The 23,594-nt window shown below is 36.5% G+C and overlaps 4 protein-coding genes across 9 annotated transcripts; 2 read left to right on the top strand and 2 right to left on the bottom strand.

Moving 5' to 3' along the window:
• The first annotated feature begins 5,647 nt into the window (after nucleotides 1-5,647).
• Nucleotides 5,648-6,391, top strand: LOC141827749 (uncharacterized). Its single transcript, XM_074715066.1, has 2 exons — nucleotides 5,648-5,761; nucleotides 6,121-6,391. Exons 1-2 carry the CDS (start codon nucleotides 5,656-5,658, stop codon nucleotides 6,300-6,302), a joined length of 288 nt encoding a protein of 95 aa, XP_074571167.1. The 5' UTR covers nucleotides 5,648-5,655; the 3' UTR covers nucleotides 6,303-6,391.
• A 1,944-nt stretch (nucleotides 6,392-8,335) lies between these two features.
• LOC141827747 (amino acid transporter AVT6E) lies at nucleotides 8,336-10,019 on the bottom strand. Its single transcript, XM_074715065.1, has 2 exons — nucleotides 10,013-10,019; nucleotides 8,336-9,913 (listed from the first exon to the last, which is right to left on the bottom strand). The coding sequence occupies exon 2, from the start codon at nucleotides 9,868-9,870 to the stop codon at nucleotides 8,455-8,457; it is 1,416 nt and encodes a 471-aa protein (XP_074571166.1). The 5' UTR covers nucleotides 9,871-9,913; nucleotides 10,013-10,019; the 3' UTR covers nucleotides 8,336-8,454.
• A 536-nt stretch (nucleotides 10,020-10,555) lies between these two features.
• On the top strand, nucleotides 10,556-14,203 carry LOC141828177 (uncharacterized). 3 transcript variants are annotated; one of them, XM_074715550.1, is made up of 4 exons: nucleotides 10,556-10,634; nucleotides 10,745-10,936; nucleotides 12,002-12,102; nucleotides 13,509-14,203. In XM_074715550.1, exons 2-4 carry the CDS (start codon nucleotides 10,745-10,747, stop codon nucleotides 14,062-14,064), a joined length of 849 nt encoding a protein of 282 aa, XP_074571651.1. In that variant the 5' UTR covers nucleotides 10,556-10,634; the 3' UTR covers nucleotides 14,065-14,203. The 3 variants fall into 3 exon arrangements, with proteins under 3 accessions (XP_074571651.1, XP_074571652.1, XP_074571650.1); XM_074715551.1 differs by having other exon boundaries at nucleotides 10,562-10,683; nucleotides 10,756-10,936; XM_074715549.1 differs by having other exon boundaries at nucleotides 10,562-10,683.
• A 588-nt stretch (nucleotides 14,204-14,791) lies between these two features.
• On the bottom strand, nucleotides 14,792-23,070 carry LOC141827494 (chaperone protein dnaJ A7A, chloroplastic-like). 4 transcript variants are annotated; one of them, XM_074714757.1, is made up of 8 exons: nucleotides 22,830-23,070; nucleotides 22,128-22,314; nucleotides 18,727-18,859; nucleotides 18,581-18,638; nucleotides 16,732-16,774; nucleotides 16,054-16,102; nucleotides 15,908-15,988; nucleotides 14,792-15,812 (listed from the first exon to the last, which is right to left on the bottom strand). In XM_074714757.1, the coding sequence occupies exons 2-8, from the start codon at nucleotides 22,256-22,258 to the stop codon at nucleotides 14,940-14,942; spliced, it is 1,368 nt and encodes a 455-aa protein (XP_074570858.1). In that variant the 5' UTR covers nucleotides 22,259-22,314; nucleotides 22,830-23,070; the 3' UTR covers nucleotides 14,792-14,939. The 4 variants fall into 4 exon arrangements, with proteins under 4 accessions (XP_074570858.1, XP_074570857.1, XP_074570859.1 ...); XM_074714756.1 differs by having other exon boundaries at nucleotides 22,959-23,070; XM_074714758.1 differs by lacking the exons at nucleotides 22,128-22,314; nucleotides 22,830-23,070 and adding an exon at nucleotides 21,989-22,116.
• Between the last annotated feature and the right edge of the window lie 524 nt (nucleotides 23,071-23,594).

Here is a 23,594-nt window from a genome sequence, read left to right as displayed (position 1 = left end):
ACTCTTACAATCGTTTGATCTAGTTAGAAGTAGCGAGTAATAACCAATTCTTAGTCCAACTAAAATAGATCTAAATACTTTCATTATATCCTAAATTGCCCTAAACTACCCTCAAATTTGATAATTAATAGTTATTTATAGGTTGCCCTAAAATAACATCTCCAATCTCCCAACTAGATCATTAGTAGTTATTTGTAAGTCTAAACACTTTAACTCTACCTAAATTGCCCTAAACTAACACCCTCTAAACGATCAAACTCAATCATTAGTAGTTATTTGTAAGTCTAAACACTTTCATTTTACCCTAAATTTCCCTAAACTAACACCCTTCAAACTCTCAAACTCGATTATTAGTAGTGATTTGTATGTCTAAACACTTTCACTATACCCTAAATTGCCCTAAATTAACACCCTCTAAACTCTCAAACTCGAACATTAGTAATTATTTGTAGGCCTAAGCACTTTCAATATACCCTACATTTACCTAAACTAACACCCTCTAATGTCAAACTCGATCATTAGTAGTTATTTATAGGTCTAAATGCTTTCACTATACCCTAAATTGCTCTAAAATAACACCCTCCAAACTCGGTCATTAGTAGTTATTTGTAATTCTAAACACTTTCACTGTACTCTAAATTGCCCTAAACTAACACCCTCTAAACTCTTAAACTCGGTCATTAGTAGTTATTTGTAGGACTAAGCAATTTTAATGTACCCTAAATTTCCCGAAACTAACACTCTAATCTCTCAAACGCGATCATTAGTAGTTATTTGTAGATCTAAACACTTTCATTATATCCTAAATTACCCTAAAATAACACTCTCCAAACTCTCGAACTCAATCATTAATTAGTAGTTATTTGCAAGTCTAAACATTTTCACTGTACCCTAAATTGCCTTAAACTAACACCCTCCAAACTCTCAAACTCAATCATTAGTAGTCATTTGTAGATCTAAACACTTTTACTGTACCCTAAATTGCCCTAAACTAACACCCTCCAATCTCTCAAACTCGACCACTAGTACTTATTTGTAGTCTAAACACTTTCACTATACCCTAATCATTAGTAGTTATTTGTAGGTCTAAACACTTTCACTATACCCTAAATTGTCCTACACTAACACCCTCCAATATCTCAAACTCGATTATTAATAGTTATTTTGTTAGTGTAAACCCTAAATTGTCCTAAACTAGCATTCTCCAAATTAGGAGCGCAAATGAATCATATCGAATTGAGTATTGATATTTTGAATTCAAGTTTGAAAAATATATATGATATTCAAATGGAATTCAAATCTCAAAAATATAAATAATTTTGGTTCGAGTTCGGTTCGAAATAAAATTTGAACTCAAATTCGATTCGATTAATTGGTCGAATCTTGATTCGATTAATTCAAAATAATTTAAATTTGAATTCGTTATTATTCATACATTAATTTAAGCATATTTAAATTAAAATTATGTAAAAATAATCAAAGTTCAATTTAAATTTGACTCGTAAAAGCAGTTTGTGAACAATAATAAAATAATATATTGAAAAAATTATTTGGCTCAAAAAAATTATAAAAAATGTTTGAGTTCGATACTTTTAAATATGAATCAAATATTTTTAGAATCGACTCGGAAAGTTCACAAACAAGCTTGATTCATTTGCACCGGCTCCTACTCCAAATTACCCTCAATAATCTTCTTGATCCCCAGTCGTTGCTAGCTCCTCCTCGGCGGTCGCATGCATGGGTTCAATTCCCGGAAGAAGCTCCACCAATGGAGCTGAGGCTTGCATGGGCTGTCTCTCGCTGGTCGTCCATCTCATTAGCAAACCGACGTGTCACCTCTCTCCCTGTCCTTCTCGATCCCACAACTCCAACCCTAATCCAATCTTTAATTTAATCTAAACCCTAACCCTCTGATCAGTTTCTGACACACCCAAGTTAATTGCTCTGCAAATTAAGCATCGATCTCATGCTAGCTATTCACACACATATATATACAAATTAATTAATTAATGCCAACGAGCTTTAATTTGCAGTGAGAAACAAAAAGGACTAGATCCGACCTAATTCTGTCATTAATTTAACAGTACTGCAAGCTGCAGACAGAGTTAGCTAGACTCGAAGCACCAAACAAATAACCATTAGTTTAGTTTGGATCTCCATGTGCTAATCAATTAATTAACTGGCTGCTGCAGTCAAAACAATAACTAGTATTGAAAGAACATGCATGCAGCTGAAGCAAAGAGATGGTGCAGGTTTTCTTTCTTGGATCTTAATTAAGAATCTGAGCCCAAAGTTTTAATTTTTTAAGTCATGAGCTAGCCAATATTGAAGGCGAGCAAACTGACAGTGGATGAGAAGTCCAAACTGCTTGACTTATTTAACTTTGGCAAGTTGCAGAGATCATTGACATCCCCAAGTGACCTGGTTTAGGGTTTCCAAGTTGATTGCCTAGCTTTTGTGGATAAAGAATTCTGAAACTTGGACTACTTTCTCTTTAGAGAACAACAAGAAGAAGGAGGAGGAGGAGGAGGAAAAGTACCTACTTATTAGTACGGCCCATTATCGATTCAATTGGGCTTCTCCATGTGATAGCAACATAAATGGGCTTTTTTAAATGGGCTGGAAATGAGCCCACTTCTACTGGTTCAAATAGGTCCAAGGTTAGGTCCAATTCACCCGGGCCTACTTGACCTGCTCAATTCTAATTCCACTTGTTTGTGTCGGTGGGTCGTGCTCGTACATGAATTTGGTAGGAGTTAATGTGGTAGTGTAAAATTGGTGGAACCTACTCACTCTATAATGTGTGTTAGTTTCTCTATTTGCAACAAGTCGAAGCTCCTCATCGAATAGCTCTACTACTTCTTTCTAATGTTTCTCCCTTTCAATTTGGTTGATAAACTCGATTAGTACCATTAAGGATGCAAGAAGATAAAGAAAGTAAAGAAAAAATTAACTCACTAAAATTAGTTAAAATTAAATTCATATAAATGGCCATTTATATCTATCATTGTCCTCTAAAAGCATGGCAAAGATCCTACAAATAAGGGTGTTCGAAATAACAAAAATAAAATAAAATTGAGTCAATTTTCTAAGGAAAAAAAAACTTGTTTGAAATCTTCTTCTTCTTCCTCCTCTTTCATTATTTTATTCCCTTTCATGTTTTTTAAAATTGTTCTATCACATATTGATTGACATGGTATGCGGCACGTGCTGCACATGTGACGTGCGACAGCAGATTTTGACCGTTGGCCTCAGAAAATAGGAATCAACGGCATCGCGGCCGCGTCCTGGCTCATAATTGGACACGTGTCGCGCTCCCCGGTGGATTGCATGGTGTCGGTGGCCAATAGATCTTTTGGACCATGTTGACAGCGACCGCCGCCATCGATAGATTCTCTCTCCGCTGTCGGCACTTTTGTCGTCAAACGTAATTTGGGAAATTAATTTAAGGCAAAATAATTAAATAAAATTGCATTTAAATCTACACTTACATTACAATTAAATTTGAGTACTTGTTGGAATTTTAGGGTTGGCCACCGAATTCCTCTAACAAAGATAGAGGAAAAGTCTCCAGTGGCCGGTGCGAGAGTAGGACTATACATATTTTATTTGATAGAAAAAATTATAGAAAATAATACGAAGTACTGTTTTCTAGGTGCATCAGACTATCATTTGACGGAGTGACTTGTGATTTATGATTTTAATACTTAGATGAAGTATAGTGCTTTTCAAAGATGGATCGATCGTAGAAGTTGATTGTCCGTGGTCTTGACATGAGCACTTTTTGAATCTATCTTGGTGATAGATATCAAATTAGTCCCCTCCTAGATTAATATGTTAGAAGACAAGAGAGAGAGGAAAATTTCGCTTCGACTTCTAAAGTTTTGGAAAAATTCAGTTTGGCATCCCTGATTTTTAAAATATACATTTTTCCCTTAGGAGTTTTCAAATTTAATCCATTTAACCCTTAGAGGGATGGATTTAGAATAAGTGTTATATAGCTGAAGTAATAGTTTGACAAAATTGGGGTGCAAAGTGAAAATAGTTAACTAGATGAATTAGTAAGTAATTTTTTACTAAGATGATTTAAACATAAACTTATTTAATTGAAATATATTGCTAGGCTTTATTAGGATATAATTATCCCAAGATGTAAGTATTAGATGGAATTACGCTCTCATGTAAGGTTTTTAAGTAAAATAAACTGTGTTTATTAAGAACTTAATCACCCTTTTCTTTGTTTGCTTCAAGAAAGTGAAATTAAAAATGTTTTTTATCCTTGAAAATTTATTTTTATTTTGAATACATTTTTTAGTTTTGTTGTTATTATTTTATGTAACACTCCTAAAAATATCTCTTATAATTTTACTTTTATTGTCATTATCTAACACTTTCATGGATTATTTCTCGAAGATAAAATGATAATAATAAAATAATAGAGTGATTTATTAATAGAAAAGAAGAGGTAAAATGGCAATAACAAAGCTCTAAGGGTGTTCTATAAGAAGTAGCAAAAGTTTCTAAAGAGCTCAATCACCCATTTTAGTTTTTCTTAAAACCACACCATATTTTATTTTTTTAATTGGCAAGCAAAAATCTCTTCCTTTTTTTTAAAAAATATTTTAATAGTCAAAACTTCATTTTTAAAAATACTAGAAAATTTCAAAAGTAATTAGACATATAATTTGTTACTCTTAATCATCCAATAAGTTTCGATTCATAAAATAATAAAAAAAGATTTTTTTTCTCATAATGATTTTAAATTAGAAATTTATTGTTATATATCTTGCTCTTATTATTTTTCATATTTGAACAAGTTTTTTAAGCTTAAAATAATAAAAAAAATAGATACATAAATTTACTCTCTCTTTTTTTTTTTGCTTAACAAAGATATTGTCAATGTATAGAAAGAAAAAACACATTATTTAATAAAAATAAAATATGAGATATTATTTAAGTGAATTTAAGGTTTCTAGAAATTTTGCCAAAGGATTTATTGGGAGGAAATTAACCCCTTTCCTCATCTCTTTCTCAAATTTTAGATCTTTTTTAATTTTTACCTTAAAAAAAGACTTTCAATTTATTTTTACTAAATCCTTTCTATAAAAACCTCATTGCCTTATTTATTTTAAAAAAAAACAACATTATTTTTTTAGAACTAAAAACTTCCACATTATAATTTTATAATTTTTTCAAGTAGAAGTTTTACCACTATAAAGTATTTTGCCGATTTTATGGTGCAATTTCGCAATCCAAAAAAACACGAGGGCATTTTTAAAAAAAACTGATAGCCTCTAAGGCGTTAGATGAAAATTGCCTATTTTTTAAGGAGAAAATTAAAATGAGGAAAGTACAATAATAAATAATAATAAAATTAAAAACGTGGGCAAGTGTGAACAGATGCGCAATGATTTGACTTTCACCTTTCCCATTATTTTAGTAATATTCTCCAAATTTACGAATGTATCATTTTTGACCTTCTTTTTTTAATAATATTAATAATTGCCCCTATAAATACAACAAACACCACTGATACATCAGCGTTGAAAAGGGAGGGGAGGCAATTCACTTGAGAAGAGAGAGAGGAGAGGAGAGGAGAGAAGAGGAGGCAGTCGCAGTGGCAAGAAGAAGAGGAGGAGGAGGAAGAAGAAGAAGATGATGAACCGCAACAAGATGACGTGGTGGAATAAGAGAGTCGTGTGCCCGGTGAAGCGGGCATGGATTGCGATAGCCGCCGGCCGGTCCAAACCACCGGAGCACAGTAAGCCCATGCTTCTTGCTTGTTGTGATCGATTTTGATGAATAGTTTTGAATTTGCAATAAGAGAATGTCGTTTTCTTCTTTTGATTGCGATCACTCCTTTTGGCTCCACTATTCATGCTTTTTCAGATTGTGGAGCATTTCTTATTGCCCAATAAATAATATAAACTCTTTCTTTTTCTTTTTCTTTTAAAAAAAGCATAAATTTGTGTTTTTTTCTTTATTAATGGAGGTCCATTTCATTGCTTCAACTTCATTTGGTCGAAGTTTTATCCGAAGAAGAATTCCTCAATTTTTTTTGTTAGCTAAATATGTTAGGTCATATGTTTTCTTTAACTTAGAATGTTGAATTCTATGTAGATGACGGGATTAGTAAACTCCACGATGAAGTTCAAACATGTCAATACGAGGATGTGCAAGTGATGTGGGAGATGCTAAATAGGTCAAAGACGGAGATGCCGGAGAGAGCCAAATCACATAAGAGACACGGTCGGAGGTTGTCTTGCTCGTCAAGGCGAACATCCTCTTGCGATTCTATGTAGCATCATCGTGAAACAAACACATGCTTGAGCATGAGAAGCAACCATTTTATATGTAGATCTGTATATTGTAGTCAAGAACCTCTCCCCGAATAAGGTGGTGGAAGAAGTGTTCCAAGTAGTGATCTTATTGAGATCACGAAATCTATATCGATGTGGAAGACTCAGAGATTACTTTGCCTCTTTTGTAAGTCTCACAATCATAGCTCTTTAAGTTGCTCCAAAAGCTATGAATTGGTCGGTTTCCAATTCGGTGGGTCGCTACTCGATAGCCAGCAGTGGTGTTTCATCGTCTCTCTTGTATCGCGGGCTTCTTTCAGGTCGGCAAGATCTCCTCTTAGGATGTTGGCTTCGACGGTGCACCTTCGGCAGTTAGAGATCTCTGTCAAGTTATTGGTATCGACTGCCCATCAAAGTCGGGACAATTGAATTTGAACACAAAACAGAAAGGAAAACAAAAGCTCAAACTACTTTCAACAAATGGCGAAAAGATATCAAAGCTCAACGCATACTCTGAAATGAATCGAAAAGACAAAAACACTCTTAACTGCCTCTTAAAAGGCATTAGCAAATGGACAGAAGGAATTAAGGCTGAATGCATAGCGAAAAATATAATTTAAGATCAATGTATAGTACAAACACCATCGTCCTGCTCTGGTTCAGTATTTCTTCTGATGGATTGCAGTGTTAAACAGGTTGAAACACTGATGCAGAAAGGTTCAGCAGTAGATAATCTTAAGTTCAGAGCGATTGGATAGTTTCGAAGGTAAATGACTAAACCATATCGAGTCGAGGATGATTTTCTAGCTGAACGACACTAGTAATGGAGATCTATCTATAATCAAAACAGACAAGGTTACTATGAACTTGCCAATTTTCCAACAATGATTGTTTTCAATTGCAAACCATTTCAGTTTTTTCGAATAATTTGGGAAACGCATGCCTACTTTGTTTTAAGTTAGGTCCGCGGGCAGAATTGGAGATTTGATACCAGGGATGCAAAGAGGCACTGGTAAGAAGAATAGCAGGGAAAATACGGCAGTAAATAGACATCTTAGACACTTCAGAGAAACAAGGATATCATCCTCATTTTGTCATACAGATGCTTAAGCTTGTTCATGATAAATCTTATGCTTGAATCTAAAACGAGCAAAACAACCCATCAACTAATCCTAATTTGACCTTGTAAGTAGATACAGTTGTATTCAAGTATTCAACCAAATATGAGGCTAAATGCAGAAACATTAACTTCGAAGTATGAAAGCTATGGTTAATGTCATATAGATGTTTCCCATTTCAGATACAAATGACCATCTATCTCGTATGGTTATCGAACTACGAACTTTTTCTACTGATTTGGCTGACCTACCACAAGCAACATAGTTCATAACTGAAAACAAAAACAAAAAGCAACAACGAAGAATCTAGAGTAATAAGTAAGTGGACAAAGTTCTAGATTTAGATGTCAGAATTATTGGCTATATAGTGATCCACATGCTAACAACAGGGGAAAGAAGAGCTACGAAGTTATGAGATTAAAGTAAATGTTAGGTGTAGATAACTCTATGCATAAATCTTGGGAGAAAGACAGACTCAACAAGGCTAATGCTGAATCGAGATCAATCAGCACAACTAAAAACCCTTGCAAAATTTACCAGATGTCATTTGTGACATTCCTGCAAGAACTTCTAAGAATGGAACCACAATCTACAAGTGCTACACATGATATAAAGACTTAAAAGATGATTCCATCTACAAATAGATTGCTCTCGCTAATGCTCTGACAAGAAAAATACTAGAAATTCCGCACAAGTTGGCCAGTGAATTTGAATTTTTTGTTTGTATGTTTATTCCTCAATGAATGGAATGCTTGAAAATCATTATCTTATCTATATACACTACTGCATTTTGCATATGTACCTGTCTCTACCAAATCTGGTGGTGCATATCTTCTCTTTAGCGAACAACGACTTATGCTCCTGCTAATCAAGCCTGTGCATGGCAGAAGACACAAGACAAAAACTCATATTCTCTGCTAAAAACAATTTCTGTTTTAATCTTTGGTCATAAACCATATAAATTATCCACCAATATGGTGTTGATGAACAATTTGCAAATACAAATTTGTGTTAGTATAGCTGACATGAAACATGAATCAATCAGATGAGTTCTGCAGGCTATAGATATTTCCAACAAGTCCTAAAATGCCGGCGACTACTGCCAAAACCAACATCAACCATGATATGTACTTCTCTCTAAGCTTTAAATTCTTTTCTTGCTTATCTAATCTCAATGCGATCAGAGCTGGAAATATAAACCCCAATGACATCCCTGTTGTAGCACCTGTGAACTTGAAAGCTACCCAGATACTTGGTATCATAGTCGAGCCCAGATAAATAACAATAAGTAGAACCGCCGTCAAAGCTAACATCCTTTTCCTACTCCCAGGAGATGATGTTGTGAACACAAGAGAATCTACTGTCTGCCTGAGTGAAAAGTGAATGACAGGAAAAACAAGGATTAGATGAAGAACATATCCAATCCTCACTACATAATTTAAGATTGAACTGAACTGAATGCCAAGATCCTTATCGAAATTTGTCAACACATCTGACTCGGTATCATCTCCAAATAACAGATACCCTGATATGGCAGTTGAAGCATAGACCACCACACACAAAACAGTGGTAATCCTACTAACCATATACATTTTCTTTGGTGTTCTTCCCTTGAGTTCATTGTAGATTGGCTGAACATTAAAATGGCAAACATACGCATTAGTCATGATTGGAACGACTACGAGAAGATCCAAAATTGCAGCTTTTGATCGAAAATTCGGCCACATCCTCGGAGTGCTTATCCGGCCTTCAACGAGCTTAACCAACGCAATGATGCACGACACAATCACGAAAACGACAGCAAGAGCAACGGATGCAGCTGAAGTGAGGCTAAGCGAATCGATCTTGTCCAAAGCACAAAGAGGAGCTAAGAAGACGAGCAGGACCACCAGGATGACCAGTTTCCGTTGATCCCAATCGACATTTCCGAACAACTGGTCGAGGACGCCGACGTGCTTGGCGGAGCCCGACATCACGTCCCCAATAATGATCAAATAGACGACGAGGACGCCGGCGTTGTTGACGATGATGCAGATCTCGGACACGATCTTGAAAGGGCGACCGAGGGCGGAGAGGACGATGTCCCCGTACGAAGGCGACTTGCGAAGGACAGCGAAGCGGATGAGGAGCTCAATGCTGATCTCGGAGAGGACGCCCATGAGGACGATGGATAGGAAACCGGGGAGGAGGCCGAGGACCTTCATGGCGGCCGGGAGGGCCATTATCCCGGCGCCGATCACCGAGGTGGCGAGGTTGAAGACAGCACCGGGAATGTCGGATCCAGCAGCGGCTGTGGCGGGGAAACCATCTCCTGCGCCGATGAGGGGAAGGTCGTCAGCGAACTCCTCCTCCAAAAGATCCTTCTTTGGAGGCTGCTGTGGTCGATTTAGGGATCCGGATTGGAGCTCGACTGAGGAAGAAATTGGAAGGACAGAGTATGCGCTGTTCTTCATAATTCGAGTAGAAAATTTTGAGATGGCGATGAAGAACTCGAATCTGAAGCAAAAAGATCGAAGCTTTGGTTCGATGCTGCGATGGATCGACGAGAGAAATGGATAGATCTCAAGGATTTTCCCTGTTTTTTTTTTTTCTAACCTCCTCCTCGAACACGAACGCCGTCAACGTTTGATATCGTACGAATTAGTCAACGACTCCGGTTTAAAAAAAAACCGGAGGATTTGTAAAGAAGATTAAGCTCTTAATCTTCGTAGATCAATTTAATGATATGGATTTTTATGATAAAATTTTATTTAATTATTTTTAAAAATATCTTTTGCTGAGTCATATGGAAAATATATAAGTAAGTAAAATGAAGGGGTAAAATGAAAAATAAGCGACAACGTTGGATGGCGGTGCGGTGAATTAATTAAATTAAAAAAAATAATTTATAAATTTTAAATAAATAAATATATAAATTTCTAATTTATTAGTAAAATTTTTATAATATTTAAAAAAATTTGGTTAATTCGGTTAATTCGATCGAGAATTAATAAAATTTCAGTTTAATTTGTTTGATTTTTATTGAAAAATTTGATATTGGTTTGAAAAAAATCGATTTATTCCGTTTTCGATTAATTCGGTTCCATTTGATTCTATTTTAACAGGGCGGTGCGGTGCGAGAAGTTATTCTCGGCGTGAACTTACCGGGCCGGGGTGAGGCTGCGGCAGCGCCACCCATCGCCGGCGAGAACCACGCTTGGAGTTGGAGGCGAATCAGGTGATCCGAGACACTGATGCGATTTTTGCAGCAGTCTCCGAGCGACGAGGTCGATAGAGCCGTTTTTTTCTCTTTTCGTCCCAAGTGCGCTCTGACCGTTCCCTTTCTAGATGCCGAGAAGCCATTGTGAGATGGGAGAAGAAAGAGCGGCCGATGGCCCCAGCGCTGTAGAGTCGACGGCAGCGAGCTCTACCTGCTCGGCTTCCGCCGCGGCGTCGCCGGGCGGGAGCAAGAGGGGGAGAGACCCCGACGACGAGGTCTACCTCGACAACTTCCATTTGCACAAGCGTTATCTCAGCGAGGTAGCGCCCTCAAATTTCTTCTTCTTCTTTTTTTCCTTTCTCTTTACTTGGGTCTCGTTTCGTCGGATTCAGGAATTCTGCTTTCCTCTCTTTCGAAATGTCGAATCTTTGGGAAAAGATTGACCTTTGTGCCTTTCGCCCACTCACTAGGCGTTTCAATGGGCAAAAGATTGTGCAATATGTGACCTTTTCGATGCTTGGATTTCTCCCTGATCTTCATTAACCATCCTCGGAAATCATCCTGAAAAGAGAATGCCAACCAAATTCTCTCTTGCCATGGTTTTGCCCACTTGTAATTGTTGAGAAAGTGTACAATCCGGGTTTTCCCACTGTATTTCTCTGAGAAAAGGTTAAATGAACCATAGTTACACAGTTTCAGGAGATAGCTCCTGAATTTTTGTTATTGTAAAAGTACTGTATGGTTCACAATGCCAAAAATTAGTAATGAATACCATCACGAATTGCCTAACCCAGATCATGGGGAAACAGGTTTGATTTTAATGTACATAAATCCAACTGATGACTGCACTTGATCTGCAAGGACTAAATAATGTCTTAAAATCTTCCCTGGGCAGCATTCTGTTCCATTGAGAATATTGATTACTAGTTAGTAATCTGTTTTGTTTCTCTCCCACTGTTGTAGTTATTTTCTTCTTGTATTAATACCGTCCTATATAAGATTTCTCTCCTAGTTCAATTACAAAATTAAGGATTTAACTATGTATACTTACTCTATGACTGTTGTAGTTATTTTCTTCTTGTATTAATACCGTCCTATATAAGATTTCTCTCCTAGTTCAATTACAAAATTAAGGATTTAACTATTTATGCTTACTCTATGACTATTGATTGGTGTGTGTGTGTGTGTGTGTGTGTAATTAAGGATTTAACTATTTATGCTTACTCTATGACTGTTGTAGTTATTTTCTTCTTGTATTAATACCGTCCTATATAAGATTTCTTTCCTAGTTCAATTACAAAATTAAGGATTTAACTATTTATGCTTACTCTATGACTATTGATTGGTGTGTGTGTGTTTGTGTGTCTACCTTCTTGAGATTTCAGATAATGGCTTCCAGCCTTAATGGGTTATCAGTCGGGGACTCCCTTGCTGCTGACAATCTTGTGGAATCCCCCGCAAGGTCTGAGAGTGTTTCTTACCTCAGGTACTCTTCTTATTTTCAACAAACATGAGATGCTCTTTGGATGACTCCTATCGATGTATTTTGCCTTTACTTTTGTTTTCCCTTTTAAGATGCTAAAGTTCCTATTTCCAATGCCAAATGATTGAAAACAAAGTATGCTAAAGTTCCTATTTCCAATGCCAAATGATTGAAAACAAAGTTTAAAGAGTTGATCGCCAAATGATACATAGTTTCGTAGGCCAATTTGTTTCCAACATCATGGATTGTTGAGAAACGCCCAAATGTTACTTGGTAGTTGTCTGGCTATTGCCTTCACATATGGAAGACAGTTGCATCTCTGAAAGACATATAGATGGTGCAATCACCAAGTCGGTTTGGAGATTTTCCACAAGGGACGTGAGATCCAGAATGCCAGATTAGGCGCACTTTTGTTTGAATGAAGCCAATCTTCTGACAACACTGTTTCATGTTATATTATTGATCTTCCCGTGAAATTGGAACCAGCTGCAATTTTGGTCGTATGACTACCAATTGCAGTAGTATGATCACTGTGAAAGAACTGTTTTATGGGATGGGATGCCTTCTTAGCTACCTTGATTAGCATGCTTGATCCCTGGTTTCTAACTTTATGCACGTCTTCTAAGATTTCAGCTTCAAATTTTGTTTAAAACATGAATGAGGTCAATTTTTTTGTTTGGTTCCTCCATAATAAGCTCCTAATTGTCGGTTTGGGGGTACTGACATATGGTGACTTTATAAGACATTTATTTAATTTCATAGTTAAGTTTGGTTCCAGCTAACATGACACTGGAATATCATACTTTGGAAGAAAAACCGTAGAAGCTTACTTTGGTATAATATCTAATATGGAATTGTTTGTGTAAATATATCGACAACCAAATTATGGCTGATGCTCAACTTGTGGCCTTGGTGAAATGATTCAGGTGATATTCTGGATTGATTAATTTTGATAAAGAATACAGTAGAAAAATGTTGATCTCAAAAAGCCCACAAATTTACTTAATGGCTGTAAGATACTTGTTTAGGGGCTTCAATCGCTATGGTAGAAGCAATATCTTTATGATTTTGTGTTGTGCTGTTTTGAAACTTTGCAATCCCTTTTAGTGTCCAATTTATCTCATTTAACAAAGTTATTTGAATGAGGCAATCAGTAATCTTGCGATATGTTAGCATTTCTAAGGTTGTCTTGCAGAAGGAAATTGCTATATCTGATAAGTGCATAGTAATAGGATATAATTTAAATTTTAATGTTCAATTTGTCATGGAAATTTTGGTTATAATCACTAGATCACTTATCTTGTTCATCTAACTAGAATCGTCTTAAACAAAAGGAAAAGGTTATCCCTTTTTCTCATTGCCGACATTTTTTGGAAGTAAAGTTATTGCTTTTTTCCTTCTTTGGTCAGGGATGAGATTGCCTTACAGTACTCCCCCATGTCTGAAGACTTGGATGATTGCCGTTACTGTGAGAACCCATTGAGTAGCACAATTCCACAGTCTGATGTGATGAGTACTCCCACTAGTCCAGTCTCGCCGCATAGGTATCAAAATCCATTTACTACCGTGGCTATGGCCGTCCAATACCCGTTGAATACATACCACACTGTTGCTCCTGCGTGTTCCCATCCACGCCAACGAGGATCTGACTCTGAAGGCAGGTTCCCTTCGTCGCCAAATGACATGTGCCACACAACAGACTTGCGACGAGCTGCACTTTTAAGGTCAGTGCAGATGAGAACACAACCACATTGTCCAGCAGCATACGAGTTATCATTCAATAGTGGGCAAGAGAACATGCAGAGTGCCGACGACGGTGAAGACCACCGCTCTTTCACCTGCGAAAAAGGCCTGGATGATGAGGAGGCAGGCTATCAAAGCACAGAGAATGAAGTAGAATATATCGAAGATTACTTGTCGTTGGAACATGTTACAGATTCCAAGCTATCTCAGAAACAGGATTGAGTTTGTGAAAAGAGATCTATATCTCCTAACTGCTAATTATCAGGGTATTCCTCCACTTTTTTTTTTTTTTTTTTAATTTTCTTTTAATGAACTGTTGAGGATTGAGACAGCATTTTGATGGTAAAATGAAGCTTGAACCCCTTGATTGCACTTTGTAACACAACTCTTTGGTCAAATCTGAATTGTCTTCAGAGCATGAGAATGCTAATAAATATTATGGTTTTAGTGGCATTTCATGTGTGGTTTTTTTGAGGTTATAAAAAAATGTGCTTTAGTCATAATCTTAGTAGAGAAAATGTAACATCTACTCGTTACTAGAGATTGTGGTGCTTGAATTATAACATATATAGTATTTCTTGACACTGTGCCAATGAAGGCCTCTACGCAGGGTTTGATTGGGATTCATCAAATTGAGAAATCTTACAAGTGTGGTGCAGTGATAAAGTACTCAAAGGAACAACAAGAGAATCAAAGTTTGAATTTTAAATGGGATGCATATCTTGAAAGATAGCTTTTAAATGTGTATAAGTTGTGTATATGAATCCTCTATAAATACAATTTGTTTCTCAAAATAACTCTGCCTTTACTCTTTATGTTGTAGAACTGCATGAGTGTCTTGTGTATAAGAAATATTGTGAGTAAAAGCATCAGTCTCGGATCAATTGGATGTGTCATAATAGATGAAGCATTTCTTTAACTGTCTTCTCTATGATAAACAAGCAGTGTAATGTAGCTGCAATCTTTTATAATGGCTCAGAATCAATGTATTATCCCTCAGAATGCCATAATTGCACTCCTGTTTTTGATTTGAATGTGCAATTTTTTTTAGCATAAATATGTTTATGCAGTTCAGTTCATTGTGCAGTATGGCAGTATCATTGCAGTTCTCTCTCCAAGTTCTTGAAGACGGTCCCTTTCTTGTTCGCCTTTTCGGCCTTGTTCAGATTGGCAAGCTCCTCGATCAGCTTCTTCTCTTCGTCACTTAATCTCTTTGGAATCTCGACTCGCACCCTGACCAACTGATCTCCCTTGTTGCTTGGCTTTCCGAGGTGAGGAACACCTTTGTTGGCCATCACAAGAGTTGTGCCTGGCTGTGTTCCTGCTGGAATCTTCAGGTCCGCCATGCCATCCACTGTGGGAACCTTCATGGTCGTCCCTAAGATGGCGTCGACATACGATACGTTGCATGTGTACAGAATGTTGGTTCTGTCCCTCTTGAGCACAGGGTCGGATAGCACTTGGATGAATACGTAGAGGTCGCCGGGAGGACCACCTCTCTTTCCAGCATTCCCCTCGGAGCAGACCCTCAGGTGACTACCGGAGTCGATGCCGGCCGGAACGTTCAGACTTATCCTTTTTGTCTTCCTCACCCGCCCATCGCCTCCGCAGGTGTAGCACGGGGTGAAGAGCTCGCCTGCGCCGCCGCAAGTTGAGCAGGTCGTCACCTGCTGGAATACTCCCAAAGGTGTCCTTGCCGAAATGACAACCTGACCTTGGCCTCCGCAAGCAGTACACTTGGTAGGAGTCGTGCCTGGTTCAGCTCCAGAACCATCACAGGTTCCGCAAGATTCCAGTCGTGTGATTTCTATTTCCTTCTCCACGCCAAAAATTGCATCCTTGAAGTTTATGACAAGATTGTAGCTCTCGTCGTCGCCCTGCAGAGGTCTGTTGCGAGCAGCTCTTGTAGCACCCATCCCGCCCATGCCTTGAAACAATGACTCCAAGAGATCAAATGGGTTGCTGGAATCCTGCAGTTAATAAGGGCAAGAACACACGTTTAAGCAAGAAGAAAAGAGTTTATTCAGGCATTAGCCTTTTCTAACAGCCTCTGGCTGATACTGACCCCCGTGCCCATGCCAGAACCTTTGGGGCCAGCTTCTCCATATTTATCATACAGAGACCTCTTTTCATCATCTGATAAAACCTGTAAAAAATAACTTTTAGTGAAGTTTTTCTAGTTTAAACACAATAGTGAGAAGGAGAAACAACCTCATATGCATTACTAATCTCCTTAAACTTTTGGTCTGCGTCAGGTTCCCTGGAATAAACAACACAGCAGAAGTTAGTGCCGGATTAAATGAATTACAGAAACCTTGCTCATAGATAAGCTGATAATGTCAAAGACTAATGGCAATTTACCAAGAGATGGTCGATTCTGAATTTGTGAAAAAAGCACCAGTACATTCATTTTTCACCAAAATGCACTCATTTTTATTTTCTCATTGTTCAGAATTCCTTCACGAACTGTCAGAATCAACTTATGACATTGTCTATTGAATATTTGTGTGGGTTAATTTTCACCTAAAACATCTATTTTGGGATTACTCACATTCTAATGGTGCATGAACTACTCATGTTATCCCAAACAATGATTAACCAACTTTTCCAGTGCTTCATTTCATGTATAGAAGAGCCAAGATCCAATCCCAAAGTTTGTGAACTAAATTCAACTTGAATCAATTCAATTGGTCAAAAAATATAAAATCTATCAGTCGTCAAAAACATGTTCATATCATTTCAACTCTTCTGTCATTTCCCACATATTGGAGCTACACCATCTTTGATTATGCTACTTAAAACACAAAGTTTTGACCAATCTTCAAGTTGGAGACTAATTAATCCATAAAAGGTGAATATGAAACTTAAACACATATTTATTCTACTCACTTGTTTACATCAGGATGATAACTCCTTGCAAGCTTCCGGTAAGCTGCACAACAAAAAGATATCAAGTGAACAGATGTAGTCAGATGGTTACATAAAAGCAAAAATACTTGTTTTTGTGAAAAAAGTTAAGAAATACTTGCTGACATTTATCACAAGCATTTCAGGGTCATGGTTTTGCAGACATATTTACATAGTTTAGATTTTTCACATTACATTAGTATATAACTAAAGTTAATTTGATCCTAATTAATGAAGTTAATTTCCTTTCTGATTTGTTTCCAACTCTTCAATTATTTCACGCCATTTAATTTCATAACACTTTATTCAGCATTTTTATTAGTAATTGCCTTTAATACCAAGATGTTTCCTTTTCTTCATAATATCCATATATTTTACAGTCAATACAATGATGGGTAGGAAAATTAAATTTGGAAGTATTTTATTAGGTTAATGGCAATAGAATTCATGTTTCTTAAATTTCAAGCAAAACTAGTCAAGTGCTTTAGCTGGCCAACTCCCTCAATTATCCACCCTTATTACATCAACTTGGTTGTGATGAGTAAATCAAATAGGTTTGTCTTGCTGAATTTTCTATAATAATTAATATAATATTGCATCCCTTATAATGCAACACCAAGAACAACTTATCATCGAAGAGTAAAAATATTATCAAGTGAAAGTGAAAGATAATCTTAATACATGGAATTCTAGATGTTCGTTGTAAAAATATGGCCTAGTCGCCTAGATATCTCAAAAATTCTTTCATGGCCTTTCTAAAAAAATAAATAACTTATAAAATTTAAAACAGTTAAAATTTGAACAACGAAACCTTTTTAAAGTAGGGTTTATAACTCGAATTGCATTACTTAGTTTAGTCCTTATATTCTTGAGGAACATCAAAAACCATGATCAATCACATGTATAAGAAATATAAATTAAGAAAATTCTAGTTATGAAGAATTGGAGATATACGTTGAAAATTTACTTAAGAAGGACACAAGATTTGTTTATGGAACTGAAACCTATGTTGGACTTCATTATCTTGCAGTATTCTATACAAACTTATCTGTGTGTACTCTTCACCCTTTTCCCTTCATAATATTATCAAAAAAAAAGATAGCCCGGTGCACGAAGTTACTGTCAATGCAGGTCCCGAGGAAAGATCTATTGTACATAGCCTTACCTTGCTTTGCAAAAGACTGTTTCCAACCCTTCATAATATTATCAGATGAGAAAAAATAAAAATTACCATGCAACACATGGGCATTTCACTAATTTAATATAAAGTTAACCACATACCGTGAGACTTTTGTCACACTTAGAGTAACTACTCTTTATCGTCCATTTAACTTTAGGTGCTGTGCATAACTTTACATTCTCTTAAATTTTACAAATGTTACTCACTTTTGTAAGCATAGTTAGAATTACATGACAGGGTTTTTTTCTGGCCTTTACACTTGCACATGTTGGTTTGGATTTCACACTCTATGACTGAATGCTTCTGGAAGGTAATTATACTTGGATAATGCCAACGCTAATATGCACCAGAAATTCACCATGCTAATAGACAACCCCAAATGTCATTTTGTAGTAGCTATTAATAATAATTCCTACAACTTCAGAAAGAAAACAGACAAGTATGTTGTGTTTGTATAGAAAACTGTAGGATAATGAAATTTTGTAACTCACTAAGAGACATTTTGTTGCATCCTCAAGTAAATGATTAACATATTGATCCAAAGAAAAATATAAATGCTTAACATACAAGCATCAGAAGCCTATGAATGCAGATTGGAACAAAAGTTGCCTTAGAAGCAATCAGAGATATGACTATGTGAAGTATACTTGCCACTTTTCATTTCTGATTTACTTGAATTTCTTGATACACCAAGGACAGAGTAGTAATCCTACAAATGTTGATTCAACATGGAACAAACTATCAGCAAAGAAAACAAATTATGATTAAAGAAACAATGAAAAACAAAATCCACTTACAACATCAGCTCTGACGATGAATCGTGCTCCCCTATTATGCTTACTATTTAAATGTGGCCCATTACTAACCCAAGGAGAGGAAGAAACTTGAGCAAGGAAAATTGAACTTAACGAAGCCATGTGGTTCCTAGTACTGCAAATATAGAAAATGTTGTCTAATAAGAAGACTAGATATGAATATCAGACCTCAGAGATAACATAAACATAGAAGCAATTTTCTTATTTTGCTTAATAGCAATATCGTTTTTCATTACTGTATTAGTTAGTTAAACACACAAAAAATAAAAATGAATTACTTTCATACAGTAAGAAAGTTTTCTGTAGGACCTCAAAAGTTTCTACCAGGTCATGAGTAGCGCACTCATGATCATGGGATTATCTGGTAGTAATGGTGAACTTATCTCTACATGTAGTTTCAACATCTTAATAATATGACTCATTGTATGGTATTTGAATCATTCTGAATCAGTCACTTTGGTATGGATTCGGCTGTACAATTGGGTGATTGGTTATTCAAATACAAACAATTGCAACTAGGGAGTGGTCTCGTCCCAAAGACTTGGTGATCCATGGACGGCAACAGGTTTCTTCCGCCAGCATATCATGGAAGAATGAGTTGTGCTTTGTTCAGAGAAGAAAGAATATGGAAGAATGAGTTGTGTTTGGTTCAGAGAAGAAAGAACATGATCTTTTACAAGTGAGAGAAAGGAATTGGAAATATAAGAAGACTGAAAAGTTATATCTCTCTTAGTTTCACATAGATAACACACACACACAGAGTACATCATCTTCTGCATCACTAGCCCTTTGTTGTATCCATGTACCCCCCATTATTCTACAAGACAACATAAATACTTTGACCACTGAGATGGTACGAGCACTACTACTAACAGTGACGATATATAACTAACCAATTACTGCCTCTGCTCCACATCTCAACTGCCAGATCATGCTGCTGCCATTTCAAGCCACCATCTGCATTTCTTGGTTCTGTTGATGAAGCTGATGATTCCTACCAGTTTCACCGCTTTCCTTGTGTACCTTTTGTATTGGCCTGTCATCAGTTGTGTCCACTGCATCCACATCAGCAGCTAGAGATCGTTCCTAATATATAAGGAAATCTGTACAACCATTTGGAAGACAGTTTCAGGATTGTCATGCATTCTAGCTCCATGTCTGCATTGGTTAATTCAGGTAGCTCTGATTGTTGCAGTGGTAGTTGTCCATGGAAGGGTTTTAGGCATGATATATGAAAAATTATATGTAATTTTGGTAACAAAGGGTGATCCCTCTATTTGTTGCATGAGCTATAGGATCAGGTGGAGTTACCCAGAGTACAGATGAACGCAGTGAAGGGGTAGTCGTGTCCCTAAAAATTGATAATTCAGATCACAATGAAGGGGTGGTCTCATCCCTAAAAATTGGCAATTCATGATGTCAGTAGGCTTCTTCGTCAACCTACTGTGGGAGAGAGTTGTGCCCCACTCGGAGAAGAGAGAATACGATCTTTCTAAGTGAGAGACAGGAATTAGAAAAAAATAAGAAGATTGAAAAGCTATATGCACACACACACACACATAATACATCATCTTCTCCATCACTAACCTTCATTGTATCTTCACTGTTCTACAACATAATAACTATTTTGACCACTAACATTTATAAGAGTAGTATTCAAGGTTTAAAATATCGAGCCGTACCGAAGTTTCGGTCCCGGATCGAAACGATACAGTTTCGGTATCATATTGTGTCATATCGATATAATTTCAGTATTTTTAAAATATAAAATATATTAACTAAAAATAAAAAAATAATCTAAATATTTAAAAATAAAAAATAAAATATTTTTTAAAAAAATAATAAGATATTTTTAAAAGACTTTAATTAAGCCTATTTAAATTTCCCAACTATAGCTAGAATTTGATTATTAAAACCTAAATTAAAAAAAAATCCGCCCCGGTGCACACGTGAGCCGCGCGACCAGGGCACGGGTGGCCCACACGATGCCTCCAAAGGCATCGCTCGAGTCCAACGTCGTGAAACAGGCATCGCTCGAGCCAGTGCGACGCCACCGGAGGCGTCGCGGGGCCTGCACGACGCCTTCGGTGGCATCGCGGAACCCACATGACGCCTCCATCCTGGTCGGAACACTGTGTCGGTATTGCTCTGCTGGTGGAACGAAAATTTTCGTCAATATCAAATGAAACAGCTCGAGATTTCAAACCTTAGTACTACTAACATTAATAATAACATAACTACCCAATTACTTCCGCTTCATGTTGCTGCCAGTTCCAGCCACCAACTGCACTCTTGGTTATGTTGATGTCGCTCATGTTTCCCACCAGTTTCACCACTTTTCATGTGTCTTCCTTTTTAAAACTCGACTTATCCTGTCACCATTTGTGTCCACCGTGTCCACATCAGGAGCAGCCATATCATACTTTTACAAACTAATTGACCAACCTAATTCTAGACTTAATCTTGTCAATTGATTCTTACAAATGTCAAAATACATCAAATTGAGAATCATAAACTGGAGTTGTCAATACTTTGAGAATGTTTGCATTCATATGAAGAAACAAAAAGGCATAGATGTAACCTAAGCCCAATAATGTATTGAAGTTATTTCTACAAATATTAGGATCAAGTTGGGAATGGAACAAATTCTGACTCAAGTAGAATAAAATTAGTAGTAGACTAGGTCAGGTTTAGCCATGACCAACCCATGCTATTTAGTACTGTTTCTAATCATTTCCTGAATTTTTAAGCCATGTTGTGAGTCATGTAACTTTGTTAAGCATGAAGAATGATACTTCAGTTCTCCCAATGATTTCAATTTTCTAGACACTATTCATCTTTTATTAAATAAATTTCATGGCCATATTGTATAAAATCCACACAACATAATAGTTCAGTAGCAAATGTTACGGGTATTCATCCTCTATTTAATAAATTCCATGGCCATAAAATATTGTACAAAATCATAAAACATATAGTTCAATAACAAATGTTGCTAGTGTTAACTGTATGCTAAGATAACTACATCATCCCCATATTCAAGAATTGGAGGATTAAGAAGATAAGAGAGAACATTATTTGACGAAAGCCAATACCGAAAATCAATGACTAGATGAAGACAATGAAGAGATAAAAGACTTTAAAATCGAAGTTTAAAGGCTAAGGTGCAAGAAGGAATATACATAATTCACAAATCCATGACAAGCTGAAACAAAACTGAAATAAAGTAGCATGCATGTCTCACCCTTAATCAGTACCTAGGAATTTCATGAAAACACAAGAAACATAGGAAATCTAGTAAAAGACATCAACAAATGCATTAGAGATGACTATCGTGATGTTTGTTCAGACAAACCATAGAAAGATGGACTAGAAATGCTTACACAGTTTGAGGCAAGGAAACCATTTTTGCAAAGTAAAATGCATTAGCTCCCAAAGATGCATTTTTAGATATAACGTTATTATGTACTCCAAAATAAGCTGTTGGGCTTCCTCTGTATGGTATAATTGCCATTGGACTGGCTCAACTTATTGAAACAGAAATGTTCAATTCAACCTCCCGTTTTCTATCTGCAATAGCAAACAGGAGTTTAATTTTATCTTACACTTAAAAAAAGTATGAAATTGTTGAATCTGATAAACTACTAACTCCAAAATAATCTCTCAATTACCTTCTCGAGTAGGGAATATTAAGCAAAAGCATTGAACGTGTGTTTAAAAATGACATTTCCTTTCGAACTTCAACAATTTCATCTAGCAACTCCTCTGTAATACATGACCAATAAATTCCTCATGAACCATACAACACAATCACCATGGCTACTTAATTGTACTAAATCCTAAAAAGACCTTAGGTAATATCTCAGTATAACCTCGATTCTCAGTCAGGTATTCAGATGAACTCAATGCGAACAAAATTAAATATCCAATTTTTCATAAATATACATTACAAACTCGAGAGATTTGATTAACAGGGCGAAATGCATAAAGCGGATTCTTCTATTCCCAACTGCGTCCCCAAAAAAACCACCAGTAGACGGCTCTAAATGTCCGGCTAAACAACAAAACAATCCTACAAAACACACCTAACCAACCGCAAACAGGTCACACTTCAATCTCTAATCATCAGATACCCTCTCCATATGCCAAAAACACTGCAATCCGAAGATGGGATCCGGGATGGTAGCCTGACAAGAAGATGGAGAGTCCGATACCTGAATCAACGGAGCCGGGGACAGAAGAAGTGGCCGGAATCCGGTTCCTCTCTTCCGCTGGACCAGGGGGAGGGCACCCGGTCAGAGAGGAATTCGTCCGCAAGCACGCGCTCAGAGGTGCAGGAAAGGGCCAAGTATACATCACCGCGAAACGAAGCCGCGTACGAGACTGAGAACGCGGACGGGATCACGTCAAATTTAAATGTACCAACCCAAAAGACAAACAAATTTTAAATAGAATAATAATTTATTTAATAGTGTAGTTTTTAAAGTTCTCATGGATTTTTTTAATAGTTTTTAAAAATAATTCTAAAATTTTGTTAATGTTAATAACGGGGGCAATTTGTTTTTTTAGGGTTTTCTTTTTTAACTATACTTAAATTTAAATAAAACAAATTAATATTAAATTAAATATTAATAATGTTAGCCTATTCGACTAGATGAATTGAACAGCCAGTGTGATTTTGCCTTTGACTCCTATTTTAATCTCAGTCGTCTATTTGACGCAATGAACAAGTTGGCTTCTTCATGTCGCTGTGCATTGCCAAATATTAAATATTATCATTAATAATAACTAAGGGTTTATTGAGATATTAATATTCATGTATTGATAATGTTTGATCAAGAACAAAACTT

The sequence above is a fragment of the Curcuma longa genome, chromosome 4, assembly GCF_044706935.1.
Source record: "Curcuma longa cultivar G26 ecotype Majalengka, Jawa Barat chromosome 4, ITB_CL_G26_1.1, whole genome shotgun sequence".
Classification (NCBI taxonomy): domain Eukaryota; kingdom Viridiplantae; phylum Streptophyta; class Magnoliopsida; order Zingiberales; family Zingiberaceae; genus Curcuma; species Curcuma longa.
Note: the sequence above shows the minus strand (reverse complement) of the source record. Positions and strands in the feature narration are given on the sequence as shown.